The sequence below is a fragment of the Diaporthe citri genome (assembly GCF_014595645.1).
Source record: "Diaporthe citri strain NFHF-8-4 chromosome Unknown scaffold_1, whole genome shotgun sequence".
Classification (NCBI taxonomy): Eukaryota; Fungi; Ascomycota; class Sordariomycetes; order Diaporthales; family Diaporthaceae; genus Diaporthe; species Diaporthe citri.
The window spans coordinates 1,270,440-1,292,500 of NW_025064846.1; the positions used below are offsets into that span (position 1 = coordinate 1,270,440).

The window sequence follows — 22,061 nt, forward strand, 5'->3', positions numbered from 1 at the left end:
TCATTGACGTGGCTCGCCGTTAACGTTGCAAGCCGGCTCTCCGGCGCGGATCGTACTCTGGGTGTCAGCCTCAGAGTTCGGTGGAGCGACTAGGGGGCTGCTCTCGTCTTGAATTCGGAGGGACTCGCTGTCGTCCTGAGGCATGGGTGAAGATGGGGGCTGGCCCGGCTTCGCGGTGGCAGTCGTCTCAGCCGGCACACGAACCCAGACATAGCTCGCGGGAACCCATCCTCCAGATCCGCCCAGACCGAGCAGTGCGCCGCGTCTAACCTTCTTGTACACGAACTTCTTCGTGGGTGGCAACGGGGCTGGTGCAGTGGTCGCCTGTTGGGCTGAGGCGGCAGAAGTCGATACCAACTCGGCGTTGTTCTGGGGAGGCTGCGAGGCTGGGGTCGTGGTGGAGGGTGTGCATGGGGATTGTTGGTTCTCCTTGTCCGATTCGACCTGGGCGAGCCATTGGACAATCTGGGAGGTCTTGTTGTGATTGAGAGAGTTCACCCCGGAAACCAGAGGCATACTGCTCTCAGTCTGTCGAACAGATCCAGGCTCACGTGAGGGGTTCGGAGCCCCGGATGTGAAGTTTGAGGATGACTCTTCGTGCTGGTTCTTGTGCTTGTCCATGATCAATGTCTCCCAGGTTGATTGTTGTGATCTGACGGATGGGCAGTGATTCTGACCTGGGATGTATGCGAAGTGTATCTTCCCCAGAAGTTGAGGCGAACGAGTCGCAGTGTTGATGTAGATGTCGGATTTGAGTCGTATTCGCTCTGTCAAAGAATGAGGTCCTGGTTTGGGTCTCCCTTCAAATAATCTGGGGAAAGCAAGCACAAGTGTTCCTTGAGTGACTCTCAGATAAGTGTTACAAGGTGCGAGCACGGTACATAGTCACCGAGGCTGTTGTTTGCACTGGCAGTCACAAGTGCCTTTACTTTCATTCGGACAGAAGCGACTCTTTCTGGCTTACTGTATTTAGGCTTTGGAAGACTAGTCTGTCTCAATTAGAAACTGCTTTGAGTGACTTATACCCTTCTCCACTTGCTTCCATGACTTCGATTGAATTATGCAGGTGGCCCATGATGATCACAGCTCACCCAGCCTGAAGATATTTTCAGATGTCCGTAGGAAGACATAGAGGTAAATAAAGCGGATATCGGCACATCAGCTCGCTCAACGAGCGCAAATTTTGCCATTGTGCTGTACAAGGTTCCTCAAATTCACAACAATAGTACCGAGGCAGGGTGAGTTTTTGAGCCGACGAACGGAAGCCCGCGAACGTTTGAGGTCCAGGTTGGTCCACAGTGACAGAGGTCTGGGTTCGGCAAAGGAATGCAAACAATTATCAAATGAATGAAATAGCATTGTAATTCCCTACAAGACTAGTGCTGGAGCAAACACATCGCCAGTCTCGCCTTCGATTGCCTAGGGCGACACACTACTCAGAGGCAAAGAGCCTGCAGCGCTTGCAGGCAGACCAGCAACCCCTCCAGCAAATGGTGCCGATCTGAGCTCTTTCTTGACTTGAGGAGCTGAAGACTGTCCCGAAGCGGTCCAGCGTCAAAGTTTCAAGGTTGTGCAGATTGTATTTGGTAATATCATGTCATTATTGAGGCCGCTCTCTGCTCTCGACCCAGAACCGCCGGCGGCTGGCGCTATGCTTGGAGACATGAGAGCTGTGCTTGGTAGCAAGGAAGTCAGAAGCAACCATGCTATACGAAGCAGAACGTGAGCACATTTATGTTAATACAATGATAGCCAACTCTCCCTGCTATGAAGTCCAGCAATGGGTGAAGTCCCAGTCACGCAGCAGTGAATGGTGTTGACACGTCACCTTGTCACCCCGTGCTTGTTGATGGGGGAGAGGCCGGTGTTGTGTGAGACATGGCAGAAGGTATTGACTCTGCCATGATCCATTCAATTGTCAGAGCCAGTCTCTGACACGCATGCATAGGAGGTACTGGTATGCAGTACGGTAGGCCAATCTCTACACATCCTTCCTTGGTATCTGCCTCTCACCCATCATGGGCTGATGAACAATGACATACAGTGAATCCTGATCGTGACTACATGTGAAGTCTACTGGCATATCAGTTGGTCGTCTGTTAGCGCGGAAGAGAATTCCCAAATCCTTTTAGCCGCAGCAGCATGGCCCAGACCAGCCCACCAGCCCGGTCGGGCTGCGCTAAAAGGGCAAAATGATTTTTTCTTCAACAGGGCTGAGGTTGTTAGCCCTCGGGACGGCGTTGCCAGCAGAGGCGTGGTGATCCCGCAGGCGGCGGCGTCCTTGGCTCGCAACGGCGCTTTGGAAGCGGCCGATCTTGGTGCTCGGTCCGACGGTAAGATCGTTTACGAGAGCTGCGTACTGTTGACTGGGCTAATTTTTAGGGTCGCTTGAGTCGATCTCTGATCTCACGAGATGGTGGGCCTTGGACGTTGACAATCTCGTCACGCAGTGCTGCCATCTTATTGAGGGCGATACTTGATTACCATATTCTGCGGTTCTTTTGGTTGTGTACTGGGTCGGGAGGCTGGCAGGCTGGGAAAGGGGAGCAACTGTCTCCAAGGATGTCGAGAGCTCTAATAACAGATCATTTACAGATCTTTGAACATCACTATTTCCCAGGCATGAAGGGTCTCGTCAGGGGCCCACTCTTTCGCCGGATGAGTGGACACAGCCACCTTCGCGGAGCGGGACAGCGGGAATGCCGTGGTCATCAACACTGGAGAGGCACGGAGAGGCAGGTGACGAAGGAACAGGAGAGTGGAACAGGCAAGACGGACAACACACTAAGGCCAGACTGAGGAGCGCTGGCCGGATCTTCAACACATGCAGAGGAAAATCGTCGTCGTCCAGTCGCACGAGACGCGTATTGGTTGCGTGAGACGGGTGCGATGTCGACCTCCCCTTCCTTTGTGGAAATACGAGATTTGACAACCAAGTCAGTTCGCTTAAAATAGCAGCACCGCGCTCACCTCCTGCCTCAGGTCTTAGTGTACGCTACTGTGCCGTATGTACCCAGGTACCGTGGGCAGAACCAGCAATCTGGGAGTCAGCCAACCCCAACAAGGCCATTGCTGCTGTTAGTGTTCTCTGTTCAGGGGAGGCAGGTTCGGTACCACTTTTGGTCAGGGCCTCCAGAGCCTGAAGGGCCAAGGAGAACCGCGGTCCCTGCTGGCGCGTGCCAGGGGACTGCTGGCTCTGAGGTCATCGGGCCCACTGTCAGAACCTAGGCAAGGCTTATCACCACTTGTTTTGTCGGATCTGTATGCAGGCTAAACCCACGCTGTCTGTCGATGGCGCGGCCCTGCATTGCGTTGCAGTTGCAGTTGGTCCAGCAGTCCAGCAGTCCAGCAGATAGACTTTTCCGGACGGGCAGGGAAATCCTGCTTCTATTCGTCGGGCCCGTCGACGCGGCCCAGAAGAGGTTCTTCTGAGCCGCCTGCGTTGCTGCTTTTGGGGCTGGGCCGGGCCCCTCCTCCACAATTTTCCATCTCCAGAATTCCAGATCGAGGCCATCCCTTGCATCGCTCTGCTTTGACGGCCGGCTGCCACCACTATACTAGGACCTGGGGCTCCTCAAGAGTACCGGGGGCCCGGAATTCTCCCACCAACCGCCCTCGCCCTCAACAAGCCGCTATTGTCGTCATTGTTTATTCTTCCCTTTTCCACATTACAACTGCACGCCCTCCCCCCCCCTCTCAACGTCTCCCGTGTGGACTCGGCACACCATCTGGCCTTCTCTCCCGTGACCGTGCTTATCGACGACTCTGCGTCATCCACTCGTTTGATACTGATCAACCGACGGTCCAGATGGCACATTGACCACCCCGTCCTCGGAGCGAAGCGAAGCGAAGCCACTCGACTCGACCGCATCTTACTTCAATTACGCCACAGGCCACAGGCTTCACTGTCCAGGGCCGCGATAATTTTCGTCGGGTATTGCCTGGCTGAGCGACAGGGAGCCTCCTTTGTCCTGCCTCTGCCCTCCCAGCATCTGCGAGTCGAGAAAGAGGGGCAAAGGGGAGCAAAATTCGATCTTGTCTGGACATCGCCTCCCGACGATCCCCGTTGCACCTGACGCGGGCCCCGACCGCTTCTCGACCCGTCAACCTCACCTCGCGTTGGCCCTCGTCCTCTCGCGACACAGCGTTTTGCGCTTCACGCCTCCGTTGGTGGAACGGAATAGGTCGATTGCCCCGTGCTGGGCGCGCAACTACTCGAGACGAAGCACACGATGGAGCACCTATCGATGGCCACGCGCTTCGTCGCCAGGCAAGAGGGTGATGACCCCGGCAAGAAGCTGCTCGACTTGATATCCGATCCCTTCTCCAGCGAGGCAAGTCGTTCGCTCACTTGTCCATTCTCCCGTGCCGCGGAATCTGAGCACTAACCAGCGACCGTCCACAGCTCGCTACTTCCTCCGTTTGGGCTTCCTTGGCCTCATCGCTGGGTGTCACCGCTGCCGTCGTCCTGTTGTTTTCCTTCTTCCGTCCATACCACACCGTCGTGTACGCGCCCAAGCTGAAACATGCCGACGAATCTCGAGCACCACCACCGCTGGGCAAAGGCCCATTCTCGTGGGTCCCGCCATTATGGCAGACCACGGAGAAGGACATGATCCGGATGGCCGGTTTGGACGCCGTGATTTTCTTGCGCTTCATCAATATGCTGCGCAACATGTTTATCATTATGGCTATCATAGGCTGTGCTGTCCTGGTTCCCGTCAATTACACCCAGTCCATTCGATTCGACAGCGACACCTGGCTCATGCGCTTGACCCCTTCAAACGTATGGAACGAGGCGCAGTGGGCCACCGTTCTCTCCGCCTGGCTCTTCAACATAGTCGTGCTTGGCTTCTTGTGGTGGAACTATAGGAAGGTTCTGCACTTGCGTCGAGAATACTTCGAGAGTCCAGAGTATCAGCAGAGTTTGCACTCCAGGACTCTTATGGTGCGTAAAGCATCTGCCGGGGCGATCCCCTGAACCGAGCATCAGCAACTGACAGCATGATGTAGCTCTACGATATACCCAAAAAACTTTCATCGGACGAGGGAATCGCCAGACTCATCGACATGGTTGCTCCAAATTCGTCCTTCTCAAGAACTGCCATTGCGCGCGACGTCAAGATTCTGCCGAAACTGGTGGAACAGCACGAGAAATGTGTACGAAAATTGGAGAAGGTCCTGTCCAAGTACCTCAAGGATCCTCACAGCCTCCCGGCTGCCAGGCCAGTCTGTTCGCCCTCAAAGAGTGACCCGTCGTACTCCACCTACCCTAAGGGGCAAAAGGTCGACGCGATCGAGTACCTCACACAGAGGATCAAGACACTGGAGTACGAGATCAAGGAAGTAAGGACAAGCGTGGACAAGCGCAACACCAGACCTTTTGGGTTTGCTTCCTATTCAGACATTAGCGAGGCACACGCGATCGCATACGCCGCCCGGAAGAAAAAGCCACAGAGTGCCGTTATCAAGCTTGCCCCCCGACCCAGCGACATCATCTGGGACAACATGCCCCTGTCGGCCGCTACTCGTGCCAGAAAGAGGCTGTTTATCAGCATGTGGATCGGTCTCCTGACCCTTTTGTGGATTGCGCCCAACGCTATGATAGCCATTTTCTTGGTCAATCTCAGCAACCTCGGGTCCGTCTGGCACGACTTCCAGCTCTCACTAGAGACCAGTCCTGTGTTCTGGTCTATCGTACAGGGTATTGCATCACCAGCAATCACGTCGTTGGTGTACCTGCTGCTCCCCATCATTTTCCGCCGGCTGTCAATGAGGGGCGGTGACCAGACCAAATCTGGTCGAGAACGCCATGTCATCGGCAAGCTATTCAGCTTCTTTATTTTCAACAACTTGATCGTCTTCTCCCTGTTCAGTGGCATGTGGACCTTTGTGGCAAACGTGCTAGAAGACGCCAACAGCGGTACCGACGCGTGGAAGGCGATTGTGGAGCAGGATTTCGGGGGTTCCGTTCTAATCGCCCTCTGCAAAATCTCACCTTATTGGGTGACCTACCTTTTACAGCGCCAGCTTAGTACGGCTGTCGACCTTGCGCAGGTCTGGAGTCTCATCCTCAGCTTCATCCTGCGCAAGCTAGGATCCCCAACGCCGCGGGAGATGATCGAGCTCACCGCCCCGCAATCTTTCGAATATGCCAGTTACTACAACTACTGCCTTTACTACGCCACCGTCGCTCTATGCTATGGCGTCATTCAACCTCTTGTCCTGCCATCCGTTGCTTTGTTCTTCGTTATCGACTGCATCTTGAAGAAATACCTTCTCATGTACGTTTTCATCACCAAGAACGAGAGTGGCGGCATGTCATGGCGGGTCCTCTTCAACCGCGTCTTGTTTGCGCTTGTTCTCTCCAACCTCGTCGCATTTCTGGTTGCGTTCATGCGAAGCACCTACACCCAGGCTTATGCCGTGGTTCCGCTGCCCTTCATCGTCATCGGGTTCAAGATCTACTGCGCCAAGGCCTTTGACAGCAAGATACACTACTACTCGACCCGATTCGTTCCCCGTGGCCCTGAGCCAGAAGTCGGCATCGCAAGCAAGGAGAACCTGAAAAATGATCGCCTGGCATCGAAGTTCGGCCACCCTGTTCTTTACAGGCCACTCATTACGCCCATGGTCCATGCAAAGGCGCAAAATATTCTCGCAAGCGTGTATCAGGGTCGGCTTAGCGACGGACGTGAGACTGGGTCGGCAGAAGGCACCAGCGTGTCCGGGTATAGCGACACCTACGCTCTCGATCCCATGCGCGCAGGAAGGCCAGGCAAGGCAGCTGCGAGCGGTCTTTCAGGCTTTGAGATCGTCCCAGAAGGGAAGCTTGACTTTGAGTACTACAAAAACCGCAGCGAATTTGCCGAAGACCACGGGCAGGGGGACTTGTTCGGCCATTCTAGGGACATGATGCGACCCGGCACGCCTTCAAGCACCTTTGGCGGGTCAGACACGGATTCGAGGCCAGGCACACCGACAGGGGGAATGATGTTCAGCGGAAGCAAAGGTGGATTTGCGGCAACATCGGTCAATGGTGTCGGAGGCGACGGCATGGGGCCTGCACCTGGATACGCGAGTCCTTCGGCCCAGTATTCACCGAGGATGCCGCCCTATGGCTCGCCAGCCATGGATTATCCATCGAGAACACGGTCACCATACGGCCTTGTCGCAGCCAGCGACTCCACGTCAAACCTAGTCCAATCAGCCGCACCGATAGCATCACCACCAGTCGGTTATTACGCAAACGACGCTGGCTCTAGGAGCGCCAGTATCGACCACGGCACTCCAAGTTTTGACCGGCCCAGAGCTGGAGCAATGCCACCTGGTGCACTAGGCGGTGGGCCCCAGGGATACGGTAACCTACCGCAGGCCGAATCGGAATATGAGGACCCTATGAGTTATAATTACTTCCGAGGTGGAACCGGGAGGTCGAGATATAATGGCGGCAGTTAAGGGGGCGTGTGTGGTCAATAAAGGAGTCTGGGGGATCCCCGGGGGAGGGAAACTCAAATGAAGAAAGTCTGTTTCACATTCACAGATACAATTGCATTGGGCTTGGCGTAGGCTGGGTGACGAATAATGATTGGGACCGCCCAAGACGGGCGGGATGCGGCTATAGAATACAAGAGCTTCGAGGGGAGCTCCAAGATTTGTGCTGGCAGACATAGCTGGGTGCATATAATTGTCCAACGTGCTGTAATAGACACGCAGGTTACGGACACTGTTGACTTGCGAAGAAGATCCCGTTACGTTCACGCAGGGAAGACCAATTTGCGTGCTGTAACCACCTGGACTAAATGACTGGAGGACGTCTTGTCTGTGTGTCTTCATTTGACCACATTTCGGAGGTTCGGTGATGTCCGGCCTCCGGCACCGGCACACTGTACTATTTCTACGGCCGACTTTATAGTATAGTCTCTGGATAAATGTCTGCTTCGTCACACTCTGCATTGTAGAATCCCGAGGGCAGAAAGGCTTGTCCCACGGTTGTTTGAATTGTGAGGGTCTTTAGAGGTATGTGCGCAAATACTGCAGTGCCTGGGGGTGCTGGCCACCTCCAGAGCTACATGTACCACACCGGCTTGGCATCGACAACGTTTGTGTTGATGTCTTGACCGCGATCGCTGATTCAGCATACTTGCATGAAGAAAGCTACGGCCAGACGCTAAATGATACGGCAACAGGTTGATTCACCTACACTCCCGCTTGGCGTGGCCTGATGGAACTGAGAGGAGAAAGTCCTCATTGAAATTTCATTCAAAAGTTCCTACATATGTAGGACATGGTAACTCCCCAAACCCCAACCATCGTCTAGGTACCCAATGCTTCGCACACTGCGGTGGCCCCGCCGAAAAATGCTCGCTCGCCTGAGAAAATGTCCGGCCCTAGAAGCGGGACTTTTTTATATATATGTGTGTTGGACAAGGATCGCTTGACATTGCCACCCAGAATTCCCCGTAAAAAAAGCCCCGAGAAGATGTCCTCAGAAGTAAGAAAGAAGAGAAAAAGGCGTCTCACAGAAAGAGAAAGGTCATCCCGTCTCGGTGTCTTCCGCCAGTTGCCATTTGCTCGAGGTCCCAAAAGTCAGCCCTGGCAAGGTCTGCCCAAAGAGCATTGCCTCCGGTATGTCCCCGTAGGAGAAGCCCTGGATGTCGCCTCCGCCAAGGCCCTCCAGGGCTTCAGCGATCCGCATGGACTCGCTCTCGCTGAGTATATCTCGGACTCGAGCCTCGGAAATCACGTCCAGATCGTGAGGCCCGGACAGAGACTGGTGAAGAGGCGGGGGTGATAGCTGCCCTGCTTGCAGCATAGGCCCAGCCCTTGTGTACTCTGGACCGGGGTGACCATCGGTTTTGGATAACGGGCCCGAGCCTGGCAGTTCGTGGCGTCCCCCAACGGGTGCGTTGTTGATCGCTGTGAACATGGACGGGATTGAGCGCGGCGTCTTTTCGGTGAGGTGGACATCGGGTCCCGTGGGGGATTCGCGCTCCGTTGGGCTTGCCCTTGACTGATCTGAACATCCGTATGGCCCGTGTCTATCATCCTCTGCCATGATCATGCCATTGTTGATGATCTTCGCGTTCTGTACTTTCCATTCCTCCAATCCTCCACCGTGAATCGGGTGCTTGCCATCGTCCTGAGGAGCGGTCCCGGTTTTGTTGTTGCCATGGGTGAGCGCGCTATATTCGAATTTGATCTTGGCCATGTAATTATCTAAATCCTTGCTGTTCGAGCAATGTAATTAGCATCGTCCGCAGATGAACAGTATAGAGCATGGCTCAGCGCGACTCTTCCGACGTTGGCAGAAACCCGTTTGACTCACAAATAACCAAGATAAGTTGAGGCCATCTTGAGCCACCCTGAGAAGCGCACAAGGGTTTGGTGGCAGACTGCGGTCGGGCCGACTTTTGTCATGTCCATATCGGCCTCAGAACCATCGCCATCTTCTTCATCATCCACTAACATGTGCCTTTGCTGATCCATATGAGGGAAATGCCATGCATATTGCCCAACAAAGGCTGCTGTCCAGATGGTAAAAAGCACCAATGCGGACATCGGTAGCTTATCACGGCATATTTCGATCACGTCGACGATGTCCTTGGCGGCTTTGAAGACCTGCTCTGCGCTATGCTCCCAAAAGCCATTCGGGATATCGTATTTGCCAGCTGGAAAGGTTGGCTCGTCCAACGGGCCAACGGGACCGCTACAGCGAATCGGAAGGAAGGGTATGTATTCGCTACATTGCGATTAGCCAGGTCCTTTTACTTTGAGCGAACAACCCCTGGAGACATCTTGAGCACCAAAAGTGTCGGCTTACCGATGGAGCATGATCTGACAGACGCTACCCAGCATGTGCAGAGACACATACACGCTCGACGCTTGGTGGTTTTCGTGTCTATGATAATTGGAGGTCGAGAGGGTGAATGTTGATGGAAGGTCGGAATAGAACGCTTCCAGCTTTTCCCGGAGCTGAGCAAACCTCGTCCGTGGATCCCATGGAGGGTGCTCCTCAACCAGGCGACCGCCCGCGAAGCTGAATTTGGAGATCTCGCCCCAGAGATCCACCAGCCGCACGAACCTGCTGAGCACGCTGTCATCCTCTGCGTCCCTGGGACCTTGATCATCGGGGGACCCGTTCAAAAATCCGGTCCTCACATCCTTCGACAGGTCAAACGCCCACTCGTTACACGGCAGCTGGATCTGGAGGTCCTCGGATCGGATAGTTGGCACACGCTCCTTCCCACAAGCAAGTAACCGGTCAAGAATGAGGCAACTGAACATCGTCCTCCTCTTGATCTCCTTGGCTATCATCAGCTCTGGCTGTGACGCGGGTATCTTCGGCGATACGCTCTTGCTAGATTTGTTTGCTCGCGCTCGAGACTTGGGATCGTGCTTGTCTCCGAAACCGAGGCCCAGAGCCTGAGCCATCCGGATGGCGACGCCGACGTACATCCACGCTCCCAAGCCGCCCGTCTTCGGTTGCACCTGGCTCCACTCGTACAAACCCAACATCAAGAAAGCTTGGACCCTTTCTACCGAGGCCGTGGTCATGGTCGTTCCCAAGGGACCCAAAGCCTTTCTCAAAGCCTCGGCAAAGTATTCAGACGCAGCTGATGAGTCTGGTTTGGTTTGAACAGGTCGGCTCTTGATCGCCCCTGCTTGCGAGCTGGCCGTGTGAGTAGCATACTTGACCAGGTCCGGATGGAATCGGGCGGTGAGGGTGAGAACTCCGAGCAATACAAGGTTAGTGTCCGGCGAGGCGTCCTTCTGATTTGACCTGAACTTATTGCCCATGTTCTCCTTGAGGGTTGGTACGTGTAGAAAGGGCAACTCAGTGGCAAAGTGAAGTCTGTAGATGTCGAAAACTTCTGACCATAATTTTGGCGTCAAGTAGTGTGCGGACAAAACATCGTCAGCGTGAGCTGCAGCCGAGTGCTGCCCTTCTGCTCGTGACACGTCTTCGATCTTCTTAAGGCGCTTCCGATCTGACCCAGCGTCGCGTTCAGTCTTGATGCCAGCGGGAGGATCGCTCCGCTTGGGCGGGATGGGCGTTGCTTCTGGGTACTTGCAATCCTTGCCCTGTTTGATACAGGTCTCGCAAGGTGAAGAGCCTCCGTCGTTGTCACACTTGATCTTCGACTTTCGACACCGAAGGCAAGCTATGCTCGACCGCATAGGCTGCCGCTTGATGACGGCCTTTTTGTCATCAACGGCACTCATCACGGTAAATCCTGCACTGCCTCTGCTTTCATCATAGGCCTGCCCATGCCCAGCTCCAGGCCCGCCGACCGGCACGAAGCCCTTGATGGAGTGGTTGTGATAGGTCGGCGGCGGAGGCGGCAGCGTTGGGGTCAGGGGCACCGACGGAGGCTCTCCAGACCCGGCAATAAACGCTTCCTCGAACTTTCGCTTCGGTGTGGAGTGAACAGATAGGCCGGAGGGCGTGTTGGCCGTTTCATCGGCAGACGGGTCGGGCGGGGAGAGAATGGACTGTAGAGAGGTAATTGTGCCGGTTGTTTGGGTCCTTGGCAGACCCTACCGCAAGCTCTAACAGCTGAGAGTGACCCTGGTTTGCGATGAGAGGGACACGACAACGGTTTCCCTCCTGCTCTGGTCCAAGAGCCAGCCGTGTGCGCAACCCGTGGACGTTGTGAGGCGAGAACAGCGGGAGAGCCGAATCGTGGTGCTGTCGCGGTGGCCCAGAGAGCTAGATACGTTATAGTCGAGTTCCGCAACGGCAGGTCCGAGCACGGCTGGGCACAACGAGGCCTCTAGCTGGAGGTGGGAATCCCGGATGGGTGCCGCTTGCTTGCGCGGTGTGTGACGGCATCAAAGGTATGCAAGCAGCCGCGTCTGTCCTCTCCAACGGATCTGGCTGGTACAGGGCGAAACACTGAAGCGTCTTGAACGACGCAATGTCCAACACACGCAAAGAGAAATGTTTCTAGAGCACCTTGCTAGGATGGCGCCAAGGTCAAGCGTTGGTGTCGGGAAGATGCGTTGCCTAAGAATGGTGGAGAAAGCCGCAATTCACCTGAGCACATGAAGCTGGGCACCGGAGCACTCTTGTTCGCTATGGGAGCCGGCAGGGAAACACGGTGGTGGGAGGATGGCGATCTGGAATGATGCCTAGGGATATGTGACAGGTGAGGTTGAAGAAGCAGTTTGGCGCCGGCCGGTGGCGTTGCCAATGGTAGACTATATGGGAAACTGGGCGTTCAAGGTGTCAAGGGGGGGTGTGTTCAAGCTGCGTGCTGGCGCGGGCAGGGCAGGGCAGGGCAGGGTATGTATGCAAGGCAGATAGGCTGGCTGTGACGAGCATCCGCCGAAATCCAACAGGCAGGGCAACAGACAGCAGTGTTCTTTGGTAGGGGAAGTGAGAAGAGTTCACAGATCATCCGAGCTCCCTCTCTCCCTGGCGACCAACCCGCCAGGGCTGTCAGGCTGGCCTGGCCGGCCTGGCTGGTTATTCCCAGCGCGTCCCGTCCCCCGGACACGGGCAACACGGTTCGGCTAGAGGCACCCACTGAGGGACTAATCAGATCAAGGGGACCCCACGCTACTGTGGCAGGGAGGGGTTTGTTGAAACGAGTTGGCGATTGTGGGCGGCGGACCGGTCAACGACAGGCCCACCCAGGCGCAACTTGCATCCCAAGCAGGTGCAACACCACACAAGTACAATACCGTACTGTACTCAAAAATAAACAGGCACAGGGTTCCTGCATTCCGCCCCAAGAAACAAGCTCCATCAGAAGCCGTGGGCAAGACCCGTGTGCACGATTATGCCACGATTATGCCACAATTGTGCCATGCCCACTCGAGAGGGCACAATGTCTCGTGCTCCTGGTGCCAGGTGCCGGGCAGTCTGATAACCCCAGCGCAACAGCAACGAGGCGTACGAGCACAGACGGTCCGCAGTCGCCCGACAGACACATGTATAAACGACCCTGTCAGGCGACTTGCTGGGACACATGCAGGGCCGAGGCATGGGCCTTTCTGCACGGCGGGAAGTCGGTGACTCTCCGGCCGAAGGTGAGGAGGACCAGGGGGTCCGTCGTTCCGATTCCTGGACGATGCAGAAGCAGGCCGACGGTTGTGGAACGCGCACCCAGCCCCCGCAATGCCTCCGAGTCGCCAGTCTGCAGCACTGCGAACTGCATTCTCTGCGGAGTAAAACCCATGAGAGATGCTGTCGAAGATTGGCACACATACACACCCACCAATGCCGGACAGTCAGTTGCGGCAAGGCAGCTGGGAAGGGCGAGGCCTCGGCAGGACTGCCGATATAACGACCGTTTCGACTCGGGCTGAGCCAGAAACTGTATTTTGGCCGACTGACTCGTGGGGTGCGGTCGAATCCTGGGAGACGAGACTCAGCGGGCGCAGGGTGCGAGGTGCTCGATGGGCAAACCCCATGTTGGTTGGGCATGCCGAAGCCGAAAGCGCGGGTAGGAGGGAAATGATTTCTTTTTTGAGCTACATGCATGAGAAGCGCCGTCCAGAACAGAAACATGATGGCAACCCTGTGTGCTGGGCGGGGAAGCCGTTCGCGTGTGAGTGGGGACTGCTGAAGTCTATTCCTGTGACGGTACAGTACATCGTATGCGGTACCGTAACTGTAGACTTCTGATTCAGAACGGAAGGGAGCTTGCCGCCTTTGAGGTTCGACCGCCAGGGCCAACACCACCTGGGAAGCGCAATGGCTCGCGGGTCACATCGTGAGCTCCTCCGGCCCATGGACCGACCCATGGACCGAACCATGGGATGGAAGGTTGATGAATGGACCTGGACGAGAGGGAGATCGGCCGTGACGTGAGGTGACTGTTGCCAGGGTCCGTGTCACTGACCGACCAGTCTCCATTGCGGGATGGATTCTGATGCCTGAGACGCTGAGGGCAGGCTCGTGGCGGGCCGTACCATGAACTCTATATTCCGGGCGTGATAAGGTTGGGTCCCACGGGCTCGCTTGAATATTTTACCAGAGGCGCTCGGCCCTGCAGCTTAGTCTACAGCGAGCTACCGGCATGCGATGGTCCTGCACTCCGAACACACCCTGACACTCCCACGGGAGACATCCTTGTGGTCGCCGATTGGCTGCTGGCCTGTTTGACGGTAGGATCCACGAGTCCTTGAGCTGTCCGAATAGGCAGGCGATGCATCGTGAGTGAGCACCATCACAGCCCACTTCGGTCAACCTCTTCCAACAAGACCGTGTTCTAAAGACGCCTTGGATTTCGTGTGACGGCAGGCTGCACTGCATGACACCGAGACTGTGCGCAGCCCGTCAGGAGGGATGCAGACGAAGAATGAGACAGGAGAGAGTTTGTGCATGTGCCTGCGTGAGTGGGTGGGTGGACGAGAGGGTGAGAGAGTGATAGATTGAACATCTTCGCGTCACGTGACGGCCCCAGTTCAGTAATTCTGAGACTATCGCGAGACCACTAGGAAGCAAAATCAGTATGCATCGAGTGGGCGAGAGTCAAACGGAAGGCCGCTCAGCGGGCGGGATGGCGAAATGCGTCGTCGTCCTTTCGTCTTGTCGCCTTGGCAGCTGGGCAGCTGTTGGCTGCAGCTTGTTAGATGTTGGCGGGGGCGCCCAGGTTGTCAGTCAGTCTCCAACACCCAATGACGTCGCTCAAGCCTACAAGCTTGCCTGCGACCGCCGGCTGCTTCGACGTTTCCAAGCTCCCTCTCCCGCAAGAGGCCTCTTTTTCGATACACTTGGGCAAACCACGAGACGCCCGCCCCACACAGCGTCTCCCATTAAGCGCGCAAGCACGCCGCCTCCCTCCCACTCCCTGATTTCCCCCTTTTGACCCAACTCGGACACCTAGATTATACTCTTACCCAAGAGACACTTCCCCTACTCTCTGCTGCTAATCCTGTCTCAAAGTCTCGAGCTACAGCCCCCATTGCGACCCCTTCTCACGCTGTTCGCGACCAGCGCGCTGTCCGACCGCTCCGCTTGTCGTGGGCTTCTTGGCTGCGAAAAGACCGCCCGAACTTTCTCCCTTACGCCTGTGCTCGGGACGCTTCCAACTCGGACAAAATGCCTTCGGGACAGAATGTGCGTGCAAGAAAGTGCAGGTGAATTACATATTCTCAGACACTAATCCTGCGGGTAGGATCCAAAGCTGTTGTACGCCGTGAACGGCGTGTCGGCTTATCACCTTGCCAATGGCAAAGAGCAGTGCCTCACGCAAGCTGGGCCTCAGACCCTGTCTCTGCTGATGGTCCCTACTTCTTCGCCATTTGCTGACGCCTCTGCCTTGGGTCCCTCGTCCCACCCACCAGAGGAGGACTTCTACCTCCACCTCCACCTGCCGCCTGAGCTCGATTTGCCCCTGCCCGCAACGACCCAGATCTACCACCAGCCGCCCAGGAGCTACCTGATCCCCCGTTGGGATCTTGGCCCCGACAGCGGCGCCTTTACAAGGATCGAGTTTCCTGAGCTGGGGAGTCGGCCGGGAGTACAGGACGATATTGACACATGGGAGACCTGCATAGCTCAATGCACGGCTTTCTTGGAGCGCTCGCCACCACCACTCCCCAAGGACACCAAGTCAAGCACGATCCCCACGAAAGGCAGCTCCTCAAGATCAAAAGCTGCGCTGGCAGCAGAGGAACAGCTTCCTGCCTACAACCCAGGCGACTACAAGCCCGGAGAGGCATACGCGAAGGGCAGCCACAGCTCCAACAATGGCGGGCAGATAGTTCTGGTGGACGAAGAAGATGGTAGCGTCATCGGTGAGCTCGGCGAGGGCTTCGACATGGTAGAGAGCAACTCTTTGAAGCCAGGCTCGAAAGGTGAGCGGACAACCTCGTGCATGTCTCAGAGCCAAGGAACTAAAATTTGGGCATTAGATCCAGTACAGATCACGCTACCTGGGGAGGGTTCAAATAAGATCGCCATCGCCCCGGCAAGACCCGAGGACCTGGACCTTGCTATGCACCCGGCATACAAAAAGTCAACACTGGTCTCGAATGCTGCAGCGGCATCGCGACTGATCGTGACCACTTCAGATTACGTCTCGAAAGCGCTGCAAGGCGGCGCAGACAGCTTTACCCAGAAGACCAAGCCAGTTGCCAAGCCCGTAACTTTCAAACCGACGACCAAGGAACACGTCCGCAGGGTCCACACTTTTACGAGCGGCGCGGCCGGTGTGTCGGCCAAGACGGTTGGCTCGATCGGCAAGGTCGCACAGAACTTGGGTGCCACGCTCGGCCGGCATGGTAAGAACAACGGCCAGCCTAAGGGGTTCGATAAGGACGGTAAACCTCTCGACACGTACAAGCCCGGTATCCTCAACAAGAGCATGATGGCCTTCTCGACAGTAGCAGACGGCATAGAGCAAGCGGGGCGAACTCTTCTCGAGTCCAGCTCAAATGCCGCCACGACTGTCGTGGGCCACCGATGGGGTCCCGAGGCTGGAGAATTGTCGGCGAGCCTAGGAGGTGGCGTGAAGAACGTGGGGCTGGTCTACATCGATGTGACTGGTGTCTCCCGACGCGCCATTCTTAAGTCGGTGGCCAAAGGGATGGTCGTGGGTAGAGTCAAGGGCGGCGGCGAGGTAGTGGTCGGTGGCGGCGATGGTGGTGATGCAGTCGTGGCTGGTGCACTACCTCCCGGCCAACAGCAACAGTATCTGGAGGGTCAAGGCGCGGGCACTTCCTCGGAAACCAGTTCGATAAGCGGGGTGGAAGGTAAGAAGCCTGTGACGAAGTATTGAGATGGCCTTGGGCAGTCGGCCACCCTGGTCTGAGTGGTTCTCTTTCCTAAACGAGCGCTGCTTCTTCTAAGTCTCTTTTGGGTCCCCATCGCCAGCGCGTGTGTAGACAGCATTGATTGCGCAGTACATAGGTATTTGGTGGCTCTATAATGAACAGTAACAGGAATGAATTGAATATATCTGAGCCCCGGGGCCGGATCCGAAGACCAAGCAAACACTTCGACGCGTATGAGAACAGTCCCGTTCCACCATCTGGATCTGCGGCTCTAGGGAAGCACATACATGTATGGACATGCATAGAAGAACATACATGTAGATATACATTGATTCTGTACCTATTGGGCCACAGCACGCAGGTCATCAAGCACCTTTTGCCGAGTCTTGTCTATGCAGTGAGACCCGCAGCCTGAGCCGCAGACTCGGCCGAGCGAGGACGCCCTAAAAAAAAAAAAGGACCGCATTGGAGTCTGAGACCTTGGGAGTAACAAGATGCAGGCCGTTGATGCTTTTTTCCAAACTCAACCTGCCCGAATTGAACAGGCTGGCAACTGCGGTGCCATGGTGTTGTAGCCCAATTCGGATGCGAAATCACACTGCAGAGCCCTCAGAGTTGTGCTGTGTGCGCGCACATTGCGACGACGCGTCTCGGTTGAGATCCCCGCCAGCGAGCGCCTCGGCCCCACGTCACTCGGCACTTGCCCTCGAGAAACAGGTATCCTCGCCGCAGATCGGTCCTCATGTGTTGTCGATGGGAATTGTGTGGGGCCTCGATCTTGTTCTATCATCAGTTTGCCGACCGTCGCAAGCAATTACAGGAGAAAGCACGCGCCACTGATGGGGCAAGGTCAGGAAACAATCCCCCTCCACCCGTCCCTCGGCCGGGATGCCGTCCTTCACAAATAGTCCCATCGGCCCCACGCGCCCGACACGCTCGCTGACAATGTACCCTCGTCGCTCCAGGCGCAAGAGTCCAGCCTCCCAAAGATGCTCCACGAAATCCTCCTCTCCCTCTCAGGCCACCCTTCCCCCCTGCTCCGAACCGCCCAAGCCTCAGACCCCGATGCGCCCGCTAGCACCCTGATCTCGCCGCCCGAGCGCGAGCTCCTGCGCTCCGTCGCGCACCTGAGCGAGCTGCACGTCAAGCTGCTCAGCTTCGGCGCCCAGATAGCCGCCTCGCACCGCTCCATGATATGCCGCGCCGTGGCCACCGCGGTCAGCAGCCTGCACCTGGCCGCGTTCCAGCGCAAGGTGCTCGAGGTCGAGGAGACCATCCTGCGCAAGGACGCCGGCCTGGTCGGCGCCTACAATATCGTGCCGCTGACGGCGGTGGTCGGCGAGTTCAGCGGCTGGACGAGGAGGTTGGAGTGGCTGTGGGAGACGGTGCAGTTCATGCTTGTGAAGGAGAAGCGCGCAGATGGCACCGAGACTTTCTGCACCGGGGCGGCTGTCATCAACCGACTGCGTGGTGAGCTGCAGACGGGGTATGCGGATGTCGAGGAGACGGCCCGGAGCTTGGCCCAGGTCGCGGAGACCGCCTGGGTGAAGCAGGTGTCGGCTTGGATCTTGTACGGCCGTCTACCCGGGTTTGGTGCCGAGGATTTCTTCATCCAGCAGCCAGCGGACGGAGAGGATGACTTCATCTCTGTCCCAGAGCTTCTTCCATCATTCGTCACCTCCCCGACAGCTGCGTCGATGCTCTTCATCGGGCGTTCTCTTAATCATATCAGGTCCAAGAGCAGCGTGGAGGGCGGCATGCAGGGGATGGATCACCTGTCATCTCAGCTGCGCGAGCTCTCCCAGTTGACATACCCCTTGGACAGTGCGACCTTCTCACGGACAGTCACAAGTATCAGGCTCTTTCTTTCTCGGAATACTCTGCAGAAACTCCTACCTCTATCAAGGGTCCTGGAGATGCTCCACCTCCTCCGAGATTTCTTCCTGCTCGGTCGTGGCGAGTTCGCCATGGCCCTCACACAACAAGCGGACGAGAAGATTCGTAGCAGGTGGCGAAGGGCCGATAACCTGGCCCACGAGAAGCGCGACGGCCTGAGCGGCGTCGTTGTGAAAGAAGGTGAAGTCATCGCTGTCCTGACCAGGACGTGGGCTTCGATGAGCTCCATGCAAGGGCACCGGGTGGAAGAGGACGAGGGGCTTGAAATGGCCAGAGATCTTCTCAAGCTGACTCTGGCAAAGTCAAAATCGACCACCCCTGCGAGACTGGGACCAGCGAGCCAGATTTCGACGACTCCATTTCGCAACCTCATGTTCTCTGTTCCCGTCACTCTCACCGTCCGGGTCCCCTCGCCCCTGGACCTGTTCCTGAGCCAGTCGGATGTGCAGGCTTACACAGCCATCAACTCCTACCTCCACTCGATCCGCCGCGCGCACCTGCGCCTCACAGACCTCTGGAAGATCACGCCGCTCAGGAGGCACCACCCGCCACCGCCTAAACCGGCACAAGGGAGCACCAAGTTCGGCCGGGCCCGGGTGGTCCTGCTGCGGGAGCGACAGGCCCGTCGGATGCTCGCCATGCGCAGCGCGTGGACCACGTGCAGCGCGGCGATCTTCTTCCTCGCCGAGGTCGAGGGGTACCTGCAGGTCGAGGTCGTGGCAGAGCTGTGGGAGGGCCTGCAGCGGTGGCTCACGACGGGCAGCGACGAGCACCGGCCGCCCGAGTCCACGAGGCCGTCGCGCGTGCCGACGCCAGCCCCTGTACAGGACCCGGACGCGATGGACGAGGATGACGACGACGAGGACCTGTGGCTTGCCGAAGGCGTCAAGACGCCGCGGGCGCGGGAAAACGCCGGCGTGGAGGACAAGCACCCCCACGACCCCCAGACCCTGGCTGCTGCGCACCGGCTGTACCTGGCCACGCTCGTCCGCAGGCTGCTCCTGTCGCACCAGGACTTCACGGACCCGCTGTACCACCTCCTCGTGGAGGTGGACCAGCTCGTGGCCATCATCCACCGGCTGCAGGAGATATGGAACGCGATAGACCTCGAGGAAGACATGGGCGTCGTGGACGCCTTTGTCGACCTGGAGCGCGAGGAGCATGACATAAAGGGGCGGATCAATTCCGTAGAGGACAAGATCAAGGCCGGCATCGAAGGTGTCATCACGGTGTTGCGGAACATTGAGGCGGATCACGAGGGCCTGGCTTGGGGGGGCGAGGATGCTGGCGAGGACGGCGAGGGAGGTGCCGGGCTCAGAGAGGAGGGGCAGTATGTGCCGCGCCGCGTGGGCGGACTAGATCGGCTGTTGATGAAGCTGGACTTTGGGAGCTGGTTCAACCGTGGAGATGGGGCGGCAGCGGCAGGCGAGGAGACGTGATGACTTTTGAAGGTTTATGATTATGAGGCTTCTCGCATGGCGTTGGCAAGACTGGTGTTCGCAAGGCTGGAACACACGGGACGCCGTCAACAAGTGTGTAATTTTTTGATACCAACAGCCAGGACTTGAATTATGTCTATCCTATCCTGCGCTGCATCCGTGCTCCTTGATATGATCTGAGACATGCATGCGGAGCCGTATGCTTTCCAGCCTGTGCTGGGAGCAGCTACATCCTCAGGATTTCGAGGTGAAGCTGGTTCACTGTGCTGCGTAAGATGCCTACCCATCTTATTCTTCATCACTCCAATCTGCCTCGGGCAATGCGTCCACAAATTGCATTATTGACCCAGGGAACAGCTCGCGGTCTGGATAGGTCCTACACGGCGGCTCAGAGCCCTCCTCGGCCTTCGTTTGGTGATGACCAGCGAGAAAGGTGGCTTTTTGGCCTTCGATGCGCCACGTCTCTACGGTGAGTTTGCCTGGTCTGAAGATGTTCGGGTTGGACATCTGAAAGCCAGTGATTTTCTTTCTCCACATGTCAGTAAAGTACGTGCCCACGACGACGAGTTCAGGGAAAAGGCACGCACACACCTTCCTAATTTGCCCCTCTTCGGTCCTCTCAGTGGCCCAGACCGAGGGGCTGTCCTCCTGGTTGCACCTCCGGATGAGCAGGCGGAAGTGGACAAGCGCGTTCCTCTCGCTCAAGATGCCGACGAGCTCGTCGAGCACCCTGTTCCATATCCAGCCGCTGCCCAGGGGTCCCTCGCCCAGGCCGACGCGGAGGTCGATGTAGTGCAGCCGCTGCAGGGTCTCGCGGCCGATGAAGTTGGACATGCGCAGGAACCCCCCCTTCCCGTCCGGCGTGGGCGGCATGCACGGCGGCAGGCGGTCGATGACGAACCACTGCGCCCGGAGGACGGGCATGCCCTCGGCGGTGATGCGCCTGCAGAGCAGCAGGATGGTCGGCGTCCTCAGGTGCGCCCGGTGCCACCGCTGGGCCCTGGGCAGCGCGGCGGCCTGCCTGTAGTACCCCCGGTACAGGTCTGCGCAGTCGGGGCGGTGCAGGGAGTAGTGGTAGATCATGTTGCGTATCTCGGGCGGGAAGTCGAAGAAGGAGAACCGCCTCGCTTTACCCGGTGTCTCAGACGGGCCCTCGAGCGGCGCGAGGCCATTGTCGCCTCCATGCCTGCTCGCCTGCTGGGGCTTGTTATTAGGCGGGAGGGAACGGGGCATTGTGCGGGAGGACGAAAGATGATCAGGGGGACCATGTGCGTTTGGCGGGTCGGCCTGTCGCCTGGTGGTGGAGGTGGGGGCGTTGTTGCGAGGATGCTCGGGACGGGACGAAGCGCAAGCTAATCGGGAGGGTCCATGCTCGCGGCTGGAACTGAGGCTGTTCGACTCCCGCCTGTGGTCTTTTATCTGTCTGTGGCGAGGCGCAAGTCTGCCGGCCGATGGCAGCCTAGGAGACAGGTTGGTTTGGGATGCCATGTCTGCACTCATTGAACTTGATCTTTGAACAAAGGCTGGTGGGTTTGGTAGCATGAGAAGCGGATTCTACTGTCAGGTATCAAAGATTAGGGCGTCTAGAAAAGCCGAGATGCTCACACGGAAGCCCAGTAAGTGGTGCCTTTCTCGGGATACTAAGACATAGACCTATTCTAGGCACACCTAGCTCATGAATCCTCGAACTGCCATGCAGCTGGCAGCCTGGACATGGCGGGCTCCTAGCTGGGATGATCTCGGGACGGCCAGACTGCCAAATTCCATGCAGGTAGGTGTTCAATGAGGGTTGCACACTGACCAGGGCGAATTGGGTAACACCACAGGTCGAGTTGGCCAAGCCTGCCAATGCTTCCCTTGGTCGGAAACCGGTACATGCATGTAACAAACAACGAGAAGAGCCAGCAGCCAATGTGGCACTGGACATCACGCCTGGTGCTGCTTCACCAGGGCACACGAGCAGGCCGTAGCATCAAGTAGCGGACTCGAAAGTAT

General features: G+C 57.0%; 6 protein-coding genes across 6 annotated transcripts; 3 read left to right on the plus strand and 3 right to left on the minus strand.

Annotated features, from left to right (window-relative positions):
* Window positions 1-621, minus strand: INS49_000343 (uncharacterized protein; the record flags this gene model as incomplete). Its single annotated transcript, XM_043161181.1, has 1 exon — window positions 1-621. One exon carries the CDS (start codon window positions 619-621, stop codon window positions 1-3), a length of 621 nt encoding a protein of 206 aa, XP_043029687.1.
* A 3,611-nt stretch (window positions 622-4,232) lies between these two features.
* On the plus strand, window positions 4,233-7,458 carry INS49_000344 (uncharacterized protein; the record flags this gene model as incomplete). Its single annotated transcript, XM_043161182.1, has 3 exons — window positions 4,233-4,262; window positions 4,406-4,948; window positions 5,014-7,458. The coding sequence occupies 3 exons, from the start codon at window positions 4,233-4,235 to the stop codon at window positions 7,456-7,458; spliced, it is 3,018 nt and encodes a 1,005-aa protein (XP_043029688.1).
* Window positions 7,459-8,536: 1,078 nt separating this feature from the next.
* On the minus strand, window positions 8,537-13,187 carry INS49_000345 (uncharacterized protein; the record flags this gene model as incomplete). Its single annotated transcript, XM_043161183.1, has 4 exons — window positions 8,537-9,230; window positions 9,329-9,742; window positions 9,824-11,496; window positions 12,966-13,187. 4 exons carry the CDS (start codon window positions 13,185-13,187, stop codon window positions 8,537-8,539), a joined length of 3,003 nt encoding a protein of 1,000 aa, XP_043029689.1.
* A 1,868-nt stretch (window positions 13,188-15,055) lies between these two features.
* On the plus strand, window positions 15,056-16,736 carry INS49_000346 (uncharacterized protein; the record flags this gene model as incomplete). Its single annotated transcript, XM_043161184.1, has 3 exons — window positions 15,056-15,073; window positions 15,132-15,813; window positions 15,877-16,736. The coding sequence occupies 3 exons, from the start codon at window positions 15,056-15,058 to the stop codon at window positions 16,734-16,736; spliced, it is 1,560 nt and encodes a 519-aa protein (XP_043029690.1).
* Window positions 16,737-17,720: 984 nt separating this feature from the next.
* INS49_000347 (uncharacterized protein) lies at window positions 17,721-20,066 on the plus strand (the record flags this gene model as incomplete). The annotated part of the gene is made up of 1 exon (XM_043161185.1): window positions 17,721-20,066. One exon carries the CDS (start codon window positions 17,721-17,723, stop codon window positions 20,064-20,066), a length of 2,346 nt encoding a protein of 781 aa, XP_043029691.1.
* Window positions 20,067-20,354: 288 nt separating this feature from the next.
* On the minus strand, window positions 20,355-21,299 carry INS49_000348 (uncharacterized protein; the record flags this gene model as incomplete). The annotated part of the gene is made up of 1 exon (XM_043161186.1): window positions 20,355-21,299. The coding sequence occupies one exon, from the start codon at window positions 21,297-21,299 to the stop codon at window positions 20,355-20,357; it is 945 nt and encodes a 314-aa protein (XP_043029692.1).
* Between the last annotated feature and the right edge of the window lie 762 nt (window positions 21,300-22,061).